The sequence below is a fragment of the Lissotriton vulgaris genome, chromosome 12 (assembly GCF_964263255.1).
Source record: "Lissotriton vulgaris chromosome 12, aLisVul1.2, whole genome shotgun sequence".
Lineage (NCBI taxonomy): Eukaryota > Metazoa > Chordata > Amphibia > Caudata > Salamandridae > Lissotriton > Lissotriton vulgaris.
Genome location: NC_141700.1, coordinates 15171363 through 15193464, shown reverse-complemented (window position 1 = coordinate 15193464; position 22102 = coordinate 15171363). Strand labels below are relative to the sequence as shown.

Here is a 22102-nt window from a genome sequence, read left to right as displayed (position 1 = left end):
CAAGCGAACAACAGCTTGAAACTAAAACATTTCACTTCACCTAGAAAGCCTTCTCGAGCTACCGGGCAGAAAGCAAAATGGAGTCTGTCTCGTTTAAGGCCTACGGGGCCCACAATATGCATAGCTCCATGGAAAATAGCCCAGCATGTTAGCAAATGAGCAAATCATAACTAATACTTATATATCTATCCCCTAACTTAAATTCATAAGCCTTACTTTAAGGAAAATGGCACGAAAATGCCCTAATATATGTAAGACAGGGTCCCTGTCTATAGTCCTAATCCCTATGCTATGGGGGTGATAGGCTGGAGTCACTCTCCATCATTCTCCTTCTCCAAAGAGCCAGCAAAAAGGCAGCCATTACATTACACCCCTTGACTCCAGTCTATTAACCACAAACTAAATGGAGCTAACATCAGTAGAAGAATAATATGAAACAAAACTAACTGATCTACGACCCTGACTAAGTCTAAAAAATTGGAGCAGGGAAGGGATGCATTGAATAAAGCAACAAATAGCTATCAGGACACAAATAGCGACAATAACCCCCCCTAAAATCTGTCGTAAGGAATGCATGTCAGGGAGCCAGTTAAAAAGCCAGTCAAAGAAACCCTGATCTATATGTTGTCTAATTTCTGCAGTCAAGTCGTGGAGTTTGTCAATATGGGATTGGATAGCTTTAGAATGGTCAGACAAATTAAAACAGCATAGACCTTCAAAATCAGAACATTCATGTCCATGTTTTAACAAGAGATAATCAATGGCGGCCCTGTTCTGCAAAATAGCTCGACGTTCACCTTGGGCGTCTAATAAGAGATCAGATAAGACAGTAGAAGTTTGGTTAATGGACTTAACCATCCAGCAGGCCATTTTGCCGATTGTTTTGGCATTATAAACGGCCAATGCAGGCACTCCAATAATAGAAAAAGCTAAACCAAGGTACTCTGATCTAGAATAGAGATGAACAGAGGAATCACAATCTTCATGCAATGACATAGAATCACGTACAATACGGGAATGTGAAGTAGGATGTGAGGAAAACATTAGCAAACTCAATCTAGTGATGGCACATGGGCCACCAGAAATATTCGCAGGAATATAGGGCCAAGATGAATTTCCACAGGAAAAGAGCCATCCAGCTGGCAATAGCATTGAACGATAATGGCTAGTGGCTACTAATAAACGTTTACAGGTCATATTATTCTTAACTGAAAGACATGAATTCAGAAGTCTCTTTGAACATAACAAACGTTGATGAGCTGAAAAGGAAGTAGCGGCTTGGAGCTTCAGCTTCAAGCACTCAGTAATAGCTTTAGGGTCACAAGTCATTATGAAACATAGGTCTCCAGGGGTAATATTAAAAGTAGTAATGCGGGAATGAATAGGGACATCAAGGTCTGGAAGAGCAGTACATGAGGGACAAAATTCATGGGCCGCGAAGTCACCCAGAATAACATTAGGTCGGGCATTAGATATATTAAAGATATGACGTAAAGTCTCAGTGGATGCAGGGACAGCAACCAAACAGGTCGCTAAAATGTCAGTGACGGACTTCATGGGGGTAAGGCAGAAATGTGGAGAGTTCGTCACCCGCTTTGCGAGTGTAATCCAAAAGTTAGTCGACGTCGCCCATGCAGACCGCGGGGCTCGTATTATCCCATCAACCGGCGTCGGTAGATCCTCTCCTCTCCCGGCGTAACAGGCCAAAAGGAGTCCAGCGCCGACACATCCTGCAGCAGCAATCCAAAGAATGATCTGGAAGAATACAAACACAGACCTTAATCATTCTCGTAAGTAACATTTATCAGCTGGGACAGCTTCCCAGCCATCTTTCCCTGGCTTCATCACCAAAACGGTGTTGTCATGACCGGTCGCAATAATATCAGCCTGTTCAGGAGGATTTTTAGGCGATTGCACCCATATTTTAGCTCCAGGAAGATCAGACGATCCGAAGCCTTTTTGTCCTCGCACAGTTAGCAACGTTGGGGCAGAGCCTTTTTTGATCTCACCACTGAAGACAGGCATAATCAATAACTGAGCAACACGGTCAGACTTTTTGATGAACAAATCCGTCTCACTGCTATTAAGCAGGAGAACCTTAATCTCTCCCTGATAATCACTGTCAATTACTCCTCCGAGCTCTTGTACACCTTTCAGGGCCAGGCCAGATCTAGGGGCAATTAATCCAAAGCTACCGGCAGGTATACAGACACCAATGCCAGTTTCAACAATGATTCGATCTTTTCCTGGGAATTTAGCATCATTTAAAGCATGCAGGTCGAGGCCTGCGGAACCTGGGGTTGCTCTACACGGAGCCAAAGCACCGGGGGTAATTTCCCAATACATGACAGTATTCGATATAGAATTTGGTTTCGCATCAACATTAGGAGGAAACAAACGCATTAAAGGAGATTCAGCATGTAACAAAGGGCGATTATTGAGAATCAGTAAAGCTTGAAGTAGGACATCTCTCCACTGGCTGTAACGGTCATCAGTCAACTTGCGCAACTGTTCTTTCAACAAGCCATTCATTCTCTCAATCAGTCCTGAAGCCTGTGGATAATATGGAACATGAAACACCCAATCAATATTATTTTCCGTACAGAATTCCTGCACCAATCTTCCACGAAAGTGGGATGCATTATCTGATTGAATCTGGAATGGGACACCATAATACAGAATAATTAGCTCCAGGGTTTTAATTGTATTCACTTGGGTAGCGTTCTTGCAAGGGAAAGCGACCAAAAGGCCACTATAAGTATCAACCACTGTGCAAATATATTGACAATTTCTGCTCATAGGGAGCGGACCAATGTAATCAATCTGCCAAATTTGGGCGGGCAATTTACCTCGATGTAAGCGACCTCGAACAATCTGAGGCACCTCTTTTTTCCTAGAATGCTGACAAATGGGACAATGTAGAATGACATCTTTTATTAAAGAAAAGGGAATATGAATTCCTCTATCGGCAGCCCACCTGCTAGTGGCTTTCTCTCCAAAATGTCCTGCTTTTTGATGGGCCCACTTCGCCAATCCCGCCAAATCAGAATCCTGCATGTCCACCACTGCCTCAGCAATTTTAGACTTTTCATCTGCAATGTTATGGAAAAATTTGTCAAGGGAGTCAATTGGAGTATGAGCATCCACGTGAAAGATTGTTACAGTACTCTGCGGGAGCAATTCCCAAATTTCTTGCCACAGCTCTTTGCCCCATAACTCTTTTGAATGCAATTCCCAATTATGAGAATGCCATGTCGGTAACCATACCGCTAGTCCATTCGCAGTGGACCAGGAATCAGTGAAAATATGACATGTACCAGGTAGTTCCTGTTTCAAAACTTGGTAAACCGCATAGAGTTCAGCATATTGGCTACTCTTACCATCTCCAGTTGTGCTCAACAATTTCTTTGTAATCGGATTATAAGAAACAGCTTTCCAATGACTTTTGTCACCAATGAATTTCGCAGAACCATCCGTAAACCACACATGTTTTCTATCCTCCGCGGACAGATCATCAAATGATTTACCCCACTTCACGGGAGACTCCTGCACTACGGGAACCGAACACTCACTTTCAATCTCATTGGAGGGCGCCTGCGCCACTCGCTCATGTAAAACCGCCACACCTTTCGGACCCACACGTGCCCTGTCCTGAATGTACCATTTCCATTTAATCACACTAGCCTTCTGAGCATGTCCAATTCGATGGGACTTTGGTGAACTCAAAACCCACTGCATTATGGGAATTTCGGGCCTTAAAATCACAGCATGGCCTAGGGTCAATTGCTCGGTATCCACCAGAGCCCAATAACAAGCAAGCAACTGTTTTTCAAAAGGTGAGTAGCGCTCACCAGCCTCAGGTAACTTTTTGGTCCAAAAACCTAATGGCACTTTTTGTCTGCCCTGCTTTTGCCACAAACTCCAATTGGCATACAGGCCTTCCACGGACACATTCAAATCCACATCACCTTCACTCACAGGCCACAAATCCAAAGCATACTGAATAGCTTCTTTAGCCAAATTAAAAGCAGTCTGTTGAGGTTCACCCCATTCAAACGCATTCTTTTTACGAGTGACTCGATACAGTGGAGCTAAGATTTGACTCAAATGGGGAATATGCTGACGCCAAAATCCAAATAAACCAATAAAGCATTGAGCTTCTTTCCTGTTTCTGGGAACAGCAAAATCAAGTATTTTCCGTTTAACCTGTGGAATCACTTCTCTGTGACCCTCATGCCAATTAATTCCTAAAAATTTCACAGCTTGGGATGGAGTTTGTAATTTGTCAGGATTAATTTCCCAGCCTTTCGCTCGCAAACAGTCAATGATCTGATCTAAATGGGACTGCACCTGGTCTTGCGTTTCACCTTGAATCAAAATGTCGTCAATATAATGACAAACCTGAACTTGTGGATTCGTGGGCACTTCAGACAAATGTTCCGCCACCAGCCGGTGACAGATCGTAGGACTATGTACATAGCCTTGAGGAAGACTCCGGAACGTCATTTGACGTCCATTCCATGTGAAACTGAATTGTTCCTGACATTCGGGGGCAATCGAAATTGAAAAGAATGCATTAGCAATATCAATGGAAGCATACCACGTACCTGGATGCTTTTGAATTCTCTGAATCAGTGTGACAATGTCAGGCACCGCAACAGTCAATTTAGGTGTATTTTTATTCAATTCTCGATAATCAACAGTCATGCGCCAAGAGTTGTCACTTTTGCGCACGGGCCAAACGGGATTATTCCAAGCAGATGTGACCGGAGTAATGACTCCCGCGTCAACTAAATCCTGAATCGTAGAATCAGAACTCAAAGAGCAAAATCGCAAGCAATCAACAGCATCGAGCATAATACCGGCAGCGCCAAGTTCATAAAGACGCACCATCCAGGTAAGCAAGGCCTCACCAGGCCGTTGTCGAAATCGTTGCAAAATGTCACTAACCTCCTGCTGGGTAAAGTCTTCAATACAATCAAGAGCTATACCACCCGGATTACCAGGGGCCTGTTGTAATTTTCGTCGAAAAATCGGGTGAGCAGAAACTGCAGGAAGAGCTTCCGAGGAAGCCCGCATCTTAGATTTAGCAGCACAATCAGGGCAAGCTACGTCATCCACACGGGAAGAACGAGCACGGTCACAATCAGGACTTAAATCGATACATGAAGCAGATTTACAATCACGTCCGGAGCGAGAAGACTCGCGTTTGTCACCCTCCTCTGCCGAGGAGTCAGAAGTATGAGAATCCCAGATATTACCGTCCCACTCATCGGGGTTCCAATCCATTCCAGCTTTAGCTACAACCATACGCACTTTGCGTGAAGACACACGTCCACGACGATGTTTATACTTATATCGTGCAATACGGACCGCAGCCCTTTCGGCAATGGTCTGATATGTTTCAAGTTTGTCGGCAAGCAATTTATTTTGACAACGCAACAAAGTATGCGCATTTTGCAACTCAACACACTGTCCTTCCGTATCTTTAAACTGTTTCTGTAGCTGAACAAACCTCTCATGCAATATTCTGTATGCATTAAGAATAATCCACCCCCTGCGTCCTAAAATAGGAAGCTCATCACCCTTCACTACTGGCGCTTTCTGTAAGCACGATACCACATCGGCAGGCTCCGCCTGCTCCAAGCATGAAGACCAATTTTCACTCAAACCAGTAGAATCAGCCCACTCACGGGCCAAAGCCTCATAAGGCGTAGATTCCCAGCCGGGAATCTGAATCGGCAGTTTAAAAACCGACGATGATTTTTTCGCAAACATATTAACACCAAAAATTTATATACACAAATTATAAACAAAATTCAATACTTCTAAGCCGAGCGCAAACCAACAAGATAAAATCAACACAATGCACACAGGCTTCGTAAACAGTTCGTGACGCCAGATGTAATGGCCGGATTTTTCTGTTTAGATGGGATCAGCCCCCCAGGGGCCCCTATGACCCAGCCAAAACGTACTCACCTTCCCTCCTCAGATCGTATTCACAATGGATGAATATACAGATATATACAGATCGCACCTAAGGATGGGGAATGACAATATACATGTATGGATTTTCTACAATATCTTATTCACATCAGCTGGTCTCGCGCCCACCCTGACCCAGACCGTTCTACCCTAGGGCAGATATGACACACAATCCGGTGCGTCTACACACGGGCCTGCAGAACCCAATGCTCCCTTTTCCACAAGTGTTCGCAATCCTGCAAAACTACACACTAGTTCGACCACCTAGTGCTCTCATTTACTCAAGCCACAATCCAGTGGGTATACACACTGGTAATCCTCCCCAGTGCTCTCATTAACGCCGCATATCAACGACGACCACATTCCTATGAACAGTTATCGGGATAATATCTCAGTTATCTGCTTGGGATAAAACTACAATAATAACTTTGAATATAGTTCCAAATTATATAGTGTACTCCCTGCTCTTGGCATCAAAGGTCCACTCACTCCCTCTTTATTTGATCACCATTTACCTGATCGGGATTTCCCATCCGTTCACATAAACGATTCCCAACTAGGAATAAAGTTTACCCAGATTGAACACGAACACCAGGTACACAATAATTCTATAAGAATTAGGGTATTTATTAACAATAGACACAAATCACATTACTATGCAACATAAATCCTGCAAAGAAAAGGTAAAGATTAGAGTGCACATTCTATTAGAGTTAGGCGGAGGTCACCTGATTAGTGGGAAGTCTGGACTCGGCAGTCATCTAGGTTCCCTTCTAGTCTCTGTATCCTGGCTCGCCTTGCAGTCACCCCCAGCCGTCACAAGTACACGTCTGCACCGCTAGGCTCAACCTCGTCTGCTTCCCTTCAGGACACCGGAACCTTGCTGATTATTAGCTACCGTCTCTCTCTCTGTCAGTGCGCTCCGCGCTGCTTCTCGTTCAGTCTTTCTCAGAGAGTTTCGGTCTTAAATCTTTCTCAGACTTCAAAGATGGCGACTTGTCCGCCATAAGATGAATAATGGCAGAGATGCTAACGGCTAGATGCCGCCTACGGACTAACTGACAAACTGACTAACACCTTCGCTAATATCAAAGCCCGTTCCTTCATGGAAATTCACGGCCAGTAACCTGCCGCCCACCAAATTCTTGTACCTCCCCGTACCAAGGACACTTTCCCAGCCGGCCGGCCTGAAGTTGTGTCTTCGGAGTGGAGAAAAATACATTCCTTCGAAAAGGGTCAGCCTGAACCGGTTCTCTCCAAGCGAACAACAGCTTGAAACTAAAACATTACACTTCACCTAGAAAGCCTTCTCGAGCTACCGGGCAGAAAGCAAAATGGAGTCTGTCTCGTTTAAGGCCTACGGGGCCCACAATATGCATAGCTCCATGGAAAATAGCCCAGCATGTTAGCAAATGAGCAAATCATAACTAATACTTATATATCTATCCCCTAACTTAAATTCATAAGCCTTACTTTAAGGAAAATGGCACGAAAATGCCCTAATATATGTAAGACAGGGTCCCTGTCTATAGTCCTAATCCCTATGCTATGGGGGTGATAGGCTGGAGTCACTCTCCATCATTCTCCTTCTCCAAAGAGCCAGCAAAAAGGCAGCCATTACAGGCCCCTACCTGGCAACCTGCCTACCCCAAGCTTCACCCCTCGGGACATACACTAGGGCCGCACTGGCGGTAGGGGGACTCCCCTATCTGGGTTTACTCACCTGTGCCGACGCCAAGATGAGTAGGAGACATATTGGACCGGCGAGTCTTGTGGGGCATGATCAGTGCCACGTCCCCTGACTTGCCAATGCTGTACCCGCCCTAGGTATATGGTGTACCCTTCCATAGGGCTCTCCCAGGGACGGCACTTTACCCATTTTATTCAAGCACCCCGCCCCTATCCCATGTGGGGGGGTGCTCGTAACTTTCCACTGCAGTACCGTGAGAACAGGTTCCAAGTTTTTGGGTCACTACAGATAGTAGGCGAAGACTAGAATGTAGCAAAAACCTATATGTTTTGGGGATGTCCTCTTAAGAATGCCATGTCCAACATGCACATAATGTTCGAGACCTTGAAGCAAATAATCACGCGGTGGTTTCCATGTGCCTTCGACCTGCATTATTTCTGGCAAGATTACTTATTAATTACTCAAAAACAGGATATTCCAGAGTCTCAAGTGCCAGGAGCGCAGTTGGGGGCCAACTTCCCTCTTCCACTGACATGCAATAGTTTTTTTCTTGGCGCCCTGCATTGCTGTGCTAAATACCAATCAGACCTTGAAAGACCCTTCTATCTCCAGCTCATCTGCAACACCTGTGGGGTCAGATCTCATGTGATATCCCAATATTTACTTTAGAGATTTTGCTAGTTTCTCCCTGTGGGGTTTTGGATTTGGAATTCCCAGCATGAGTGTAAAGTATTTCCTTGTCTGCCATAGCACCTCCAACACACATGGTTGGCATTGGGGTACATATGGTGAAGCATTAATGGGATGTAATGCTAGTCCTAAAGACTTTTGTAACATATCTTGCTATTTGTAGCGAATGTTCATGTAATGGTTTGGATATTGTTGCTGTTGTGCACCAGTAGCAGAGGTAGGTTCGGGATCTCTTTCACGTGCAATGAGTATTTTTCTTCTGTTTCTGCTCTAGGTGTCAGCCACATTTGCTGCCAGTCTGGTCACGAGTCCAGCCATTGGTGCCTGCCTCTCGCGTGCCTATGGAGATGCCTTGGTGGTGCTGCTGGCCTCGGTGGTGGCCCTGCTGGATATCTGTTTCATTGTGCTGGTGGTCCCTGAGTCCTTACCAGAAGAGATGCGCCCTGTGTCCTGGGGTGCTCCAATCTCCTGGGAGCAGGCCGACCCCTTCGCGGTAAGGAGTCCAGAGTGCTGGAGTGCAGGATGACCAAATATGTACACCTTCTGCCTTGCTAGGAGTAGCCGTGCGCTATAGAAATTAAACTTAACAAATTAAATTAAATTAAATTGCTGGTGGTCTCTCTCTTCACTTTTCTCTTCTCTCTCTCGCTCTCTCTATCTCCCCTCTTCTCGTCTCTCTCCTCTTCTCTCTTTTCTTTCTCTTCTCTATTCCTCTCTTTCTCTCTCTCTCTACTTCTCTCTCTATTTCTCGTTCTCTCGCCTCCTCTCTCTCTTCCTCTCTTCCTCTCTCTCTCTCTCTCTCTCTCCTCTTTTCTCTCTCTCTCCTCTTTTCTCTCTCTCTCTCTCTCCTTTCTTTCTCTCTCTCTCTCTCTCTCTCTCTCTCTCTCTCCTCTTTTCTCTCTCTCTCTCTCTCTCTCCTTTCTTTCTCTCTCTCTCTCTCTCTCCTTTCTTTCTCTCTCTCTCTCTCTCTCCTCTTTCTCTCTCTCTCTCTCTCTCTCTCTCTCTCTCTCCTCTTTTCTCTCTCTTCTTCTCTCTCTCTCTTCTTTCCTCTGTCACTGACAATTCTGTAATCCTCTCCACTACTCGCCACAGGTTTCCCTTCAAGGGAAGCCCCACGCACCCTTCCTTCCAGTCCTCTGCATCTGTCACTCACATCTTCCCTTCCAACAATGTGGTCAAATGCTCTTGGATAGTGCTAGAAGTAGGCATCCTGCAGCACCCAGGATAACCAGAGCTTAATTCTACTTCCACACCATGGAGATCAGTGCACACACGTGCTACCTTGGAGTAAATGAGTTAATAGGCACCAATTGTTGAAAACAATAACAATTTGATCTAAAAAAAACAAAAAAAAACAGGTGTGCCTTTATTTACTGTCCACAAAGAAGGTTGGAGTTTATTTTGACCCCCAAGAAGAGATTCACTTTTTCATTGTCTTACTGAAAAAAGGAAAATTAATTTCAGGTTCTGAGCTCCCTGTGGGCAGGCGGCTGAAGGCTATGTTAGGCTGGTTGCTTAGCTCCCTGTGGGCAGGTGGCTTAATCCTACAGCAGTAGACTGCTAAACTACCAGCAGGTAGGAGGCCTGGTGAGTAGGCCTCCAATCTCTCAGTATGTAAACCGCATGACCCTTTAATTGGTCTGTGCCAGACAGATGCTGGGGCGGCTCTTAAAACAGATGATTGAGCTCTCATCTCTGCACACCCCTTTGTCCCTGTGCTATGCTTGAAGAGGCGTGATGCAAAAAGAACAGATAATGGACTGAATGCTGAACAATGCAAACAGTCCCCCCAGTCAACAGATCTGGATTTAATTCCTTGTTTTTTTTATTCACCACGTCATCCCAGTTTGGACCCAGTCTTGTAAATTGGTCTTGACCTTGCTCCTCATGGGAACAGTCCAGCCCGAACAGCCAGACTATGTCTTCCCTGGACAAAAAAACAAGCATCCTGGGACTGGTTTTGAAGCCAGGCTAGCGTGAATCCAGTGGCACAGTGGGCAGGGGACCTATGTCTGGGCTTACCCTTCCCGCTTAGGGCGACAAAAGTAAAAAGAACAAATGATGGACAGAATGCTGAACAATACAAAGATTCACCCCCAGTCACAGAACTGGGTTTAATCCATCTTTTTTTCTCCACGCCACACCACCCCAGTTTGGACCCAGCCATATAAAAATTAGCCTTGATTCTGCGCCTCATGGGAACAGTCCAACCCAAACAGCCAGAGCAGCTCTTCGTTAGACAAGAAAACAAGCATCTTGGGACTGAGTTTGGGGTATTCCCGCTCAACAGCCAGACTAGCTTGAGTCCCGCAGCACAGCGAGCAAGAGACCTGTGTCTGGGCATACCTGGTCTACTCCAGGTGACAAGTGCAAAAAGAACAAATTATGGGTGGAATGCTGAACAAATCAAACATTCCCCTCCAGTCACAGATCTGGGTTTAATCCGTCGTGTTTTTTGCTCACCACACCAGTTTACACCCAAGCGCAGAGAGGGCTCCTGCACACACAGTTGATCCCATGTTATCGCATCCTGGACACTCCATGGCTGCAGCTTTATCTACCTAGGCCAGACCGAGATGGAACGATCAAGCCCTGAGCGTCTGCTGGTAGATCGATGGTGTTGGTCTGCTGCAGCTCAGCGCCTACCGCAGAGGTTGGCTTCAGAATGACAGAGAAATATTGATCCATTGACAGGATCTTATCAAGTAAATGGATTCAGTGATCCCTGGCCTCTGCTTCCGCATGCTGCTGGTTCTTAGCCGAGGCGAGCTGGGGAAGGTGTGGGGCCTGGCTTAGAAATCTGGACCCTGGACTGTGCTGCTCTGCCCCATAAAAGGGCTGAGAGGGACAGATGGGGGAGTCTTTTTTTCATTTGTATTTATTTATTTAAATTAAAATCTGTAGCTGTGTTTGGTTGGTGCTTTATTTCCGGTGTTTCTTATTTGTTTGTTTTCAGTCTCTGCGGAAAGTCGGCCAGGACTCCACAGTCCTTCTCATCTGCATCACAGTGTTTCTTTCCTACCTTCCGGAAGCCGGGCAGTATTCCAGCTTCTTCCTCTACCTGAGACAGGTGAAGATCGCTGTACTTCTGGCATATGCCTTGCTATAACAGATGTTTGTTTCATTTGCGGGCTTACATCTGTAGATCATAGTGTTGTTGAATGCTAGCTCTCGTGTCAGGAAGCCTGCTGCGAGGTGGAAGACCTGGCATTTCCTTACACCGCGGCTTCCTTCAGTCAGAGTTCCCTTCTGCATTGTGAGCTCTTTAGTGAGATCCCACTCTGCAGCTTTGAAGGGGAGGACAGACCTCACTTGGAAGGGATGCCTCCACACAATGCTTGGTCTCTCCAGCTCTGGGTTTGGCTCCCTTGGTACAGATGCCCGTGGGGTGGAAGGTGTGGGCTGTAGGGAAACTCAGCGAAAAGATGGGCTTCCAGGGAGCAGGAAAACTTAGGGGGATCAGAGAAACTGAGATTGATGGGCCCCCAGAGAGCATGGACACAGAAATGGCAGGACTCCCAGGGAGCAGTGACGGTGAGAGATGGGTGGGCTCCCGGGGGTTCAGAGAAACTGAGAGATGGGTGGGCTTCAGGGGGATCCGAGAAACTGTGAGATGGGTGGGCTACCAAAGATCAGTGACACTGAGATATGGGTGGGCTCCCGTGATCAGAGAAATTAAGATGGGTGTGCCCCAGAAAGCAGCGACACAGAGATAGATGGGCACCCAAGGAGCAGGAACACATAAGGGTGGGCTCCCAGGGGCAGGGACCCTGAGATGAATGGACAGCCAGGAAGCAGAGACAGTGAGAGATGGTGGTCTCACAGAGACACTGAAAAGGATGGGTATGTAGATTGATTTTTAAACCTCCTGGTTCAGTGATATCACCGCCCGTCCTTGAAAGAGGTTCTCATCTCTGTCTTTCTCTGATGTGTGAAAGCAGAAGAGCTGATAAGGGTGGTATTAGGGTTTTCCTGCATGGGATGGATTGTGCTGCTGGTATGCAAATCCAACCCAGCTTTTAACTACACATCCCAAGTCCCATATTATTTGAGGTGCTGACCATGGGCTTCATTCTGAGCTGCTTGTCTTGGGACACGAGCTTTGCCTTCAAAGTCTTCTTCTGTTTCCGCTGCAGGTGCTGGGATTTTCCTTGGAGACTGTGGCGATCTTCATCGGTGTGGTGGGGATCCTCTCCATACTTGCACAGGTACAGTTGTGCTTCATTCCTTCATCTTTTGGGGAACACTTGCTCCTTTTTCATTCTCTTATAGTCACCCCCTCTCAGTACTCCAGTTACAGGTTCGTCCACTCTCTCTGCTGCCATCGTCCCCCACATCTTCGTCTTCCAGACTGCTTGGCACCCTCTGGTTGTTACCAATAATAATCACAAGGAAACCGAGACTGTAAACTAAAAATAAAACCTTCCATCTGTGTTTTATTGTGATTACCTGCGTTTCATGAGCTCTATTTATGAACCACCCATCTCCAAGCACTATAGCTGCAAATAGCTACATATTGTTTCCTTCCTGTAGCTGCAGCGCTACAAGAACAGTGTGATGTGGCTAAAGCGTGCATTGTTCAGTGATTTCCAGCAGACGCTTCACACGTTAGCCTTGTTCATGAAGGCAGACAGTTAGGACTAACCACTCATCCACAAGTTTTATCATCCTATTTCATATGTTTCAGCTGACTGCTGGGCATTCGAGAGACCACTGTGCGTGACAAAGGCCCCATCTTTGAGCTAGTAGATCATGGGTGTCCAGGCGCTGGCGGGGTTCAGTCCCCACCCTTCAAACTCTGCTAGTGTCTTCCATTGGATAAAATCCACTTGCTCCTCAGTGGGCTCTTTTCTTCCCTCTGCTCCCCACTGGTTCTTTTCCTTTGTCACCTCTTTTCATCCCTTTGACACCGATTCCTTTTTTACTCTTTCTTTGACGCCCCCGCTGCTTCTCTTCCTTCTCTCACGTGTAACGTTTCCTGCATCCATTCTTCCTCTGTAATGCCCCTGTTCTCTTTCCAGACTGTGGTGCTTGGACTTCTGATGCGCTCCATAGGAAACAAGAACACCATCCTGCTGGGCCTGGGCTTCCAGATCCTGCAGCTGGCCTGGTACGGCTTCGGGTCCCAGCCTTGGTAAGTGTGCTGTCCAGCTGGCCCAGCCATCCCCTTCTTGTGCATCTACTCTTCTGTATGTCCTCTTAAAAGCCATGTGGCGAGCTCTGGAGCACTTACAAGAGCTTCTAAACTGATAGTGCCAGAACGTTGTTTTTTCTTCTTATATCGTGTTTAGCCCCAGGTATGCAGGTACTTAATGAGGAGAGGTTTTTAGTGACTGTATGAAAGCAACTGCAGTGAATTATGGGGTATTGTTAATGAAGGCCTCAGGTTTCCATTGTGGCCACAGTGCACCTGTTTTGGCACCAACCTCAGTATTGAGTGACCAATTAGAAAGTATCAAAGGTGCAAGCACAGTTGAACTGAGATGAGATGTAATTCCTTGCATTTAAACCTGGAGGTATGGGGTCCCCCTGACAAAGCCTAGAGATTTTCTATACTTATAATAAACTAGCTTATAGCACAGGGATAAGGCACTGTAGTCCTGTTTCCACTATCATTATAATATGATTTCCCCTTTTGTGCTTTATGGAATTGTAACCATGCTGATTATATTGTTCTTATGTATTTTGCTGCTAGTATTGGCTCGTGTACTGCATAATAGAGAACGTTATTTAAAATAAACATTTTAAACTATATTGTGTCTGTTTACTCACGTTGTGGACAAGTATGAGTGTTTGAACAAAAGAGTGTTGTTCTTCCCGCGATTCCTAAAAGGAACGGAGTGACGTGTTCTAGGATGTCTAATCATTGGTAGCTTTGCTGTAGTACGGAGAACGAATGAGACACTATAGCTAGTCGGATTGGGGTTCTGGGCACCAAGGTGGTTTTCTGGTACACCACTACACACCGGGGTCCTGGTTTCTTGCGCATATTTCTGTGTGTGTGCTGAATCCCTGCAACAACTGCTTATGCCACTACATTTCTTGTTTTCCTAGGATGATGTGGGCAGCTGGAGCTGTCGCAGCGATGTCCAGCATCACCTTCCCAGCCATCAGCGCCATTGTGTCGAGGAATGCTTTGCCGGATCAGCAAGGTGGGTACCGGCTGCCAGGACAACACTCCGTGTGCGCAGGGTAGTAATGTATGGCTGCCTCCATTCGTAAAGAGATGGGTTCAGTGTGAGGTGAACCTCTACACAAGAGGGGCACACATCGGATTCCTCTTGTGAGCACTAGTAACGCGCCAAGTTTTTTTGTCGGAGGTCTTTTGTCTGAAGTGGAGAAGGTTCTCCTTGGAAGAGGGGGAGCAGAGAGACCCTCCTGCTGCCACCCCCACCCCCATATCTGAATTGGCGAGTAGTGCAATTATTCCCAGACCGAGGTATATCGTTGGTGGAGAATGCTCGTCACTCGTAGAGTGATCCAGTGAGGGCGTTTTCACACTAGAGCACTTACCTGTACCAAAGGATAGGAACCGGTGGATACATTAAGGTGTTTGCAGAAGTGATGCCCATTAAAAAACTGTTCCAGATTAAAGCTGCCCCTGTTTTTAAAGCGTGCCACACGAGGAGGGCAGAAGAGTGAGGTAGAAGAACACAGATACTTGAGTGCAGCGTTGGCTTAAGAACAGCTTGCGTCCATTCTGTCTGTTTTTCCTGGAAGAGCTCCTCATGCCGCCTCTCTTTCCATTTGCAGGTGTGGTGCAAGGCATGATTACAGGGATCCGTGGCCTCTGTAATGGGCTGGGCCCAGCGCTGTACGGCTTTGTATTTTACCTCTTCCATGTGGAGCTCAATGAGCTGGAAGCTGTGGAAACCCAGGAAAAATCAGCGAAACCAAACATGGCGAACCCGTCTGATGAGGTATATTGTGTAGCTCTGCCAATCTCTGGCAAAATATCTTCTGATGTATTCTGCCCAATCCAGCTTGGCTTACACCTTTGATGAGATACCGGACACATTCCTGTCCCGCTCAAGCAAAATATAATTTTTCAAACCCTATGTACGATCAATGGTTCACATTTAGCATTCGGTTCATCTCTTCTCTCCAGCCCTTCCCTGCCTCCTTCTCCTGACACCTTCTCCTGACACCTTGTCCTCTATTGCTGTGCTCCTATTCTCTGTGTTGTACTCATCATTTGATAGGCTCCTTCCTTCTGTGTGGTCAGAACAGCATCACCCCTTCCCCAAATCCCATTCACTCCTTTTTTTTTTTCTCTCTCATTTTATTCCTCTTTGGATCTGGACCCCTTCTTTCCACCACTGCTTGGCGCACTGACGCCCTTCAGATCCTTATATTTCACACCTCTCTGTTTTCTCTCCTCTCATTCCCAGTTCAAGACCCCCCTAAAAGCACCCCGTAGTTGAATTTTGATTATCAAAGATTATCTTCCAGCCCATTCTACACCTCATTCTCTCTAGTCTTGTGGTCCATTTCTCCCCTGCCTCTGGGCCTCTTATTCCACTACCCCTAACAGATGCTGGGCTGGTTCAGTTCTTCCGGAACCAAACATTTGAACTCCTGAGTTTAGCCTCTCAGGCCCCAGCATCTCACTTCTCCACCCTCTTATAGCCCCAGCACCATTCTTCTCTCCACTTGGGTGTGGCCGCTCCAGGACGTACCTTGGCTATTGTTTTCATTTCATGTAGCTGTGTTCCTTCCAGAGAGCCCTATCTCTTGCACCTCCTGTCTCTTCTTCACTGTTCAACTCTATTTAACACTTTTTAACCTCTGTTCAATTTCCTCTTCACAGAGTAGTATCATTCCGGGACCCCCATTCCTCTTCGGTGCCTGCTCTGTTCTACTCTCGCTCCTCGTCGCCCTCTTCATTCCAGAGCACCCAAACATGGCAATGCGACCAGGAGCCCACAAGAAGCACAGCAACGGGTCCCAGAGCCATGCCCACAGTGCCCAAGCAGACGGCTCTGACGGCAAGAAGCCCCTCTTGGAAGATAGCAGCGTATGATGAAAGCTTAGAGGCCGCTTGGGTTGACCATCACTGTCCGCAACGACTCTACTTCCTGGAGTTTGGCGAGTGTGTGGAAGGGACGCATTGGACTGCCCACTCAAGGTTTCCAGTGGAGGACACTGACAACGTTCCTTTCTCAGCCAAAAAGAAAACTGAAATGGGGCCAAACGCTGAACTGGTGCAAGTGGTGTGACGTGCCAGAAGATGCAGTTCTCTTCTTAGATGGAGCAAGGGGGTCTTCAGGAGAGCTTTATCTTCCTGTGAGGACACTGATCTGCCAAGTATTATGTCGCCAGCAACTCAGAAGACCTCCTCTTTATATTTAAAATATGCAATGTTAATTTATAACCTTCCTTGCCCGCAAAATAACTTTCCCTGTTGACTGCCCACCGGAGGCACTGAAGCCAATCATTCTACGTCTTTGCTAACTGTGAAGCGGTGTGCGTGAAACTGTGGGGCCAGGTTGCAGCACATCGTGCTGGGTTCATTCAGGGATTGCGTGAAGTGCAGAGACTAATGCTGGTCGATGGACGAGAGAAGCAGGTGTGCTTGGGTGACTATACATCGAAGGCCTAGATGTGTATGAGTGCTCCAAGGTTCTAAGTCGCAGCGTGGGCAAACCTCATGTAAGCCGTTTGCGCTCAGTTCAAGATAGACATATGAGTTCTGGCTTTGTCGAAGGTATGGGCAGGTTTGTATTGCACTGACTCTGGCTGCAGGATCTGGTTTTATGGGTTTCCTTTAACCAATACCCTCTGTCTTATTTTGGGTAGATCAAGCAGTCCTCCTGTGGCTCTATTAAAGACCCAGAAGTCTACCCACTTTTTGACGCAGGCGGTTGACTGGCGGCTATGAGTGCATTGTGAGCAGACCTTCTATGTGCCTTCATTAGAAGCGTCTCCTGAGCGATGTTGTGCATCGGGCTCAGTTGTCCTCTCCTGTGGAGTGAGTGTTCTGTCCTGGCGGTTCCTGAGAGCCAGTGGCAGGCAGGCCCGGGTGTATGATTGTCCTTGTTTCTGCACACAGTGTGTGCATCACTGCGTGCATGTGTGCGTTAGATGCCTGATCTCTCCAAGTGCGAGTAAAAGAAGAGTATTGTGGAGTAGGAACAGGAGTGTTGAAAGAATCAAATCTCTCCTGCATTCCTGGAACAGGCGCAGTTCCCCTATGAATGACTGTGGCATCTGAACATATCATGCTCCTCCAGTCCTTCCTGTGGAACACTTGGATCTCCTTCCACCTGGGAGGGTGCTGCAGACTTAAGCCCCCTTTTCTGTGGACTCCAGCACCTTTCCTGCCAGGCATCGGCCTGTGGTACAGTGTGGAGGGAGTGAAATCTGCCTGCGATGCTCAAAACATCTCTGTACAGTTGTAATGAGTCTTACTCTGAAAGACTACAGAATCTTGAGAACAGTACAGAGGATTAAACTCTTCTCTCGTATGGTGTGCTTTTCATTTCAGAGAAACTCTGAATGTTTTATTCCAGGGTGTGTGACAATGGGCAGTTTATAGGAGGCTCCAGCGATGAGATCACGCTCCTTGCTATGCGGGCCTTTCCTCTTTTCAGACCTGGGTTTTCACTGGGGAACACAAGAGTGGGCCAATCTAAACCTGTTCAGGAGCTTTGTGTGGGTCATTGTAGGAGTAACAAGGGGTCTCTGGTGCTGGTAGACTGTGAAACAGAAGTGATCTTACAACCCCTTCTCTGAGTCAGCTATGGCTTGTGGTGTCCCCAAGGACTTTCCCCTGTCCCCATGGAAGGCCTTTGATGGCCCCTATTCTTAAGCAAACACACCAAAGGTGATGGGAGGAATGTTTGCAATAGGTCTAACTACTGGTAATTACTCTGGATAGCATCCCAAACCATTGTTCTTTTGCCACATGCCCCCTCAGTTTGGATCCAAACATTAGCAAATCACTGTGTTCGAGGCATGTGGGCTGCTGAATTCATATCTCTGCATAGATCGCCGCCTAGTGTTGGGTCCGGATGATCGCACATTGTTGTCCTGGAAGAGTCTTCGAAGTGTCACGAGATAGTTGTCTCCTCCCCTGGACTACAGTGCGCATGGGCATCGACTCCATCCCCAGATTGTTTTTTTCCGCCATTGGGTTCGGATGCATATTTGTTAACTCAAGTTCGGAATCGATAAAAAACTTTCTTTTTGGCCAAAAGGCCTTTAGTATATCGTCGGTATTGTCTTGCGATCTGTTCCAGCTCAGTTCCCGAGCCGGACATCCAGAGGAGCCGCTTGGCTTTTCGGCACTGAAGGCCTGGTCGACGCCAGAGGCCTTATTGACGATCCGTCATGGAACGGAGCCCGTTCAAGAGATGTCCCGTGTGCAACTCGAAATATCCTCACATCGAAGTCCACCCGATGTGAAACAAGTGCCTGTCGCCGGATCACGATGAAGCCAGCTGTATGGCTTGTTCTTGTTTCCGCTCCAAGAAGACGATTCGACTTCGACGAGCAGCGCGCAAGGAGGCCCAGCAGACGGCACCTGAACCGGTGAACATTTTCGATACCGAGGAGGATGAGGGAGCAGAGCGGGAAGTTCGAGAGAACCTGTCTGATCCCGCATCGGAGATCGATTCCAGCTACGACGTGGATATTGAAATGGTCGATACTGAAGACGTCGTCGACGAGGTAGGAGACGACAATGGGGCCTTTGGGGCCATGGAAGATAGCTCGAGCGAGGAGCTAGGCCCAAACGTTGGCGCCAAGACACTTAATAAGGCTCAGGTCGAGGGATCGCCACATGGCCTTACCCAAGATCTTACACTGGGTTCTACAGCCTCGCCTCCGGGCCCGGCTTCGGACACTTCTAAAGAGCCACAGGTTGCCAAATCGAAACCGAAAGAGAAAGCTTCGGTGTCTACTCAACCGAAAGCGCTGGAGGCGAAATCGAAACAAAAAGTGCGTATTGCTTTGGTTGGATCGAAGTCCTCTGAACTATCGGCACCGACGAAGCATAAAGGTGTTATCGACCCGGTGAGGCCGCTAAAGGGTGTCGAGCCGAAGACTGGGACACCGAAGAAAATGGTCAAGGACTTCGACCCGAAAACATCGGCGCCGAAGACCGTCAACACTGACGAAGGACTCGGAGCTCAGAAGGTTCTCGAACCTGCGCGTCCACCAGACAAGGCTAAAAGTGGTACGAACCTCGAGTCCACGCCTGGCGGTGGCTCGAAAGAACCCCTCGAGTCGACGCAACCGTCCGCCTCCTTCTCGAAGCAGGTGTCTGAATCGCTGAAACGAATTAAGGAAAAGGCTTCGACTGTCGGACCAAAGGATACTCCACCACCGAAGCCTGCCAGTAAACCTCAAAAGTCGCCGGCGCCCATCCAGTTCACGCTGCCGCCGAAAGTTGCCTAAGGCCTTCGCCCCTAAGATGGCCGTCGAAGCGTCCAAGAAGGTGTCCACGGGGCCAAAGCCCACAACTGCGGTGGTGGTCCCAAAGCATCGACCAGCCCCGCTTGAAGAGCAGTCTGAACAATTCATCGACGCCGACACGGGTAGACTTTCAATTTACAAACGAAAGATCGCCCCGGAACGGCCTATGGAGTCATATAGAATTCCATTGAAAAAGAAGAAGGATTCTACTACGTCACCTGTTCTTGTCGAACCTATATCTCCACGTGGCCAAGACACTGCGCCTATCTCTCCCACTTACTCGGATGTGGAGACAGGGGAAGGTGACAATGAGGAGTACAGCTATCCTATAGACACTGATCCTGAAGATCACAATGAACCCTGGGCGGACGCTGCTAACCCAGGAGATCCACACACTGCCCCGGACAGTCAGGTGTATGCTGTAAAAACCTCGCCTACTGAAGACTCGGCGGCGTTTAATGCACTTATTGAAAGGGCAGCCAAAAATCATGATGTCCAGCTCCACGCTGACCCTATTGAAGTGGATTTTTTGTTTGACACCTTTTCCACCTCAGAGAGAACTGTCAAAACTCTGCCAATGCTAAAGGGAGTCTTAAAACATGCTGGAGACATTTTTAAAGAGCCCACAAGGACCAGGGTGATAAACCCCAGAATTGAGAAAAAGTACAAACCGGCGCCTGGGGACCCTACCTACATCAAGGGACAGTTGCTGTTGGACTCTCTGGTTGTTTTCAATGCCCGGAAGAGAGCAGGTGATGCTCCTCCCCCTGACACAGAATCTAAAGTGCTAGAAGCATCAGGGTAAAGGGTGGCAGCTCAAGCGGCCAATATCTGGCGCATTTCAAACACTCTTAGCCAGACATCACAGGGCCCATTACGATACACTTGAGACCCTGTTACAACACTTGCCAGATGAATATAAGGAGGCAGCAGAGATGCTCATACAGGAAGGAAAGCTCATATCAAATGCTTCTATCAAGTGTGCACTGGACGCAGCAGACACCGCGGCCAGAGCTATTAACACAAGTGTGATGTTACGGCGACATGCCTGGCTTAGAATCTCCGTATCCAAGCCAGACATACAAACCACCATACTAAATCAGCCTGTAAACCCTGATCACTTATTTGGACCAGAGGTGGACACCACCTTGGAAAAAAATCAAAAAGGACACTGAAACTGCAAAGTCTATGGGGGCTCTCCAGTCGCAGCAGTTCAGGGGTGGTTCTTTTCGTCGCTCAAGCAATAGAGGAGTTTCCAGAGGCCAGCTGTCCCAGCAAACACAGTACAATAAAGGTGGCGTGCAAAACACATACACCAAACAAGGTAGAGGTGGTTATCGTGGAAACAGCGCCAAGGGCAGAGGTCGTGGAAACAACAGCTCCCGATCCTCCGCCACTAACAAACAGTGACGCCTTGTCACTGCCCCCTGACCATACAACACCGGTCGGGGGGAGACTACAACAGTTCCTGCTGACCTGGAAATCCATTACCACAGACAGGTGGGTCAGGAAGCTTGTCCAGTACGGTTATTGTCTGGAGTTAACATCCACTCCACCCAACATACCCCCAAGACACCGTCCTATGTCCACAGAGCATTTGCACTTATTGCAGCAGGAGGTACTCGTCATGCTGCAAAAAGGAGCAATCGAGCTCGTGCTTGTGGAAGAAAGAGGTACAGGAGTGTACTCACTGTACTTCTTGATCCCAAAAAAGGACGGGTCCCTCAGACCCCTAAACCAGTACATTGTATCAGAACACTTTCACATGCTAACATTGCAGCAGGTTCTACCGTTGGTCAGTCAGGGAGATTTCCTCGCAACATTAGATCTGAAGGATGCATACTTTCATATTCCGCTACACCCGTCACACAGAAAATACCTCAGATTCACCATTCAGAATCAGCATTACCAATTCAAGGTCCTCCCTTTCGGAGTGACGACGGCACCCAGGGTGTTTACAAAGTGCCTGGCGACAGTGGCTGCACACCTACGGAGACAAAACGTTCACGTCTACCCTTATCTGGACGACTGGCTTATCCAGGCAAAGTCGGCCAAGCATTGTGCCGCCCACATGTCCCACATCATTCACATTCTTCACGATCTGGGATTCTCACTAAATTACCCAAAGTCCAACCTTCAGCCCGCCCACGTACGACAGTATCTGGCCGCGACAATAGACACTCTGGCAGCCAAAGCACAGCCAAATTCAGTGAGGATCAACGGCATTCAATTGCTGATACAGAAATTCAGACCACAACACTCGCTTCTGGCACAAGTGTTCATGCAGTTGATAGGCATGATGGCCTCCTGCATCTTCAT

The 22102-nt window shown here is 47.5% G+C and overlaps 1 protein-coding gene across 1 annotated transcript in view; it reads left to right on the top strand.

Annotated features, from left to right (window-relative positions):
• LOC147673064 (solute carrier family 71 member 1-like) overlaps positions 1-17832 on the top strand; it is an 80183-nt gene extending 62351 nt beyond the window's left edge. The window contains exons 6-12 of the mRNA XM_086946746.1: positions 8640-8858; positions 11322-11435; positions 12502-12573; positions 13387-13499; positions 14420-14517; positions 15119-15285; positions 16176-17832. Of these exons, the coding sequence (XP_086802872.1) occupies positions 8640-8858; positions 11322-11435; positions 12502-12573; positions 13387-13499; positions 14420-14517; positions 15119-15285; positions 16176-16388 (996 nt within the window). The 3' untranslated portion in view covers positions 16389-17832. The remainder of the gene's footprint in view (positions 1-8639; positions 8859-11321; positions 11436-12501; positions 12574-13386; positions 13500-14419; positions 14518-15118; positions 15286-16175) is intronic.
• The last annotated feature ends 4270 nt before the right edge of the window (positions 17833-22102 follow it).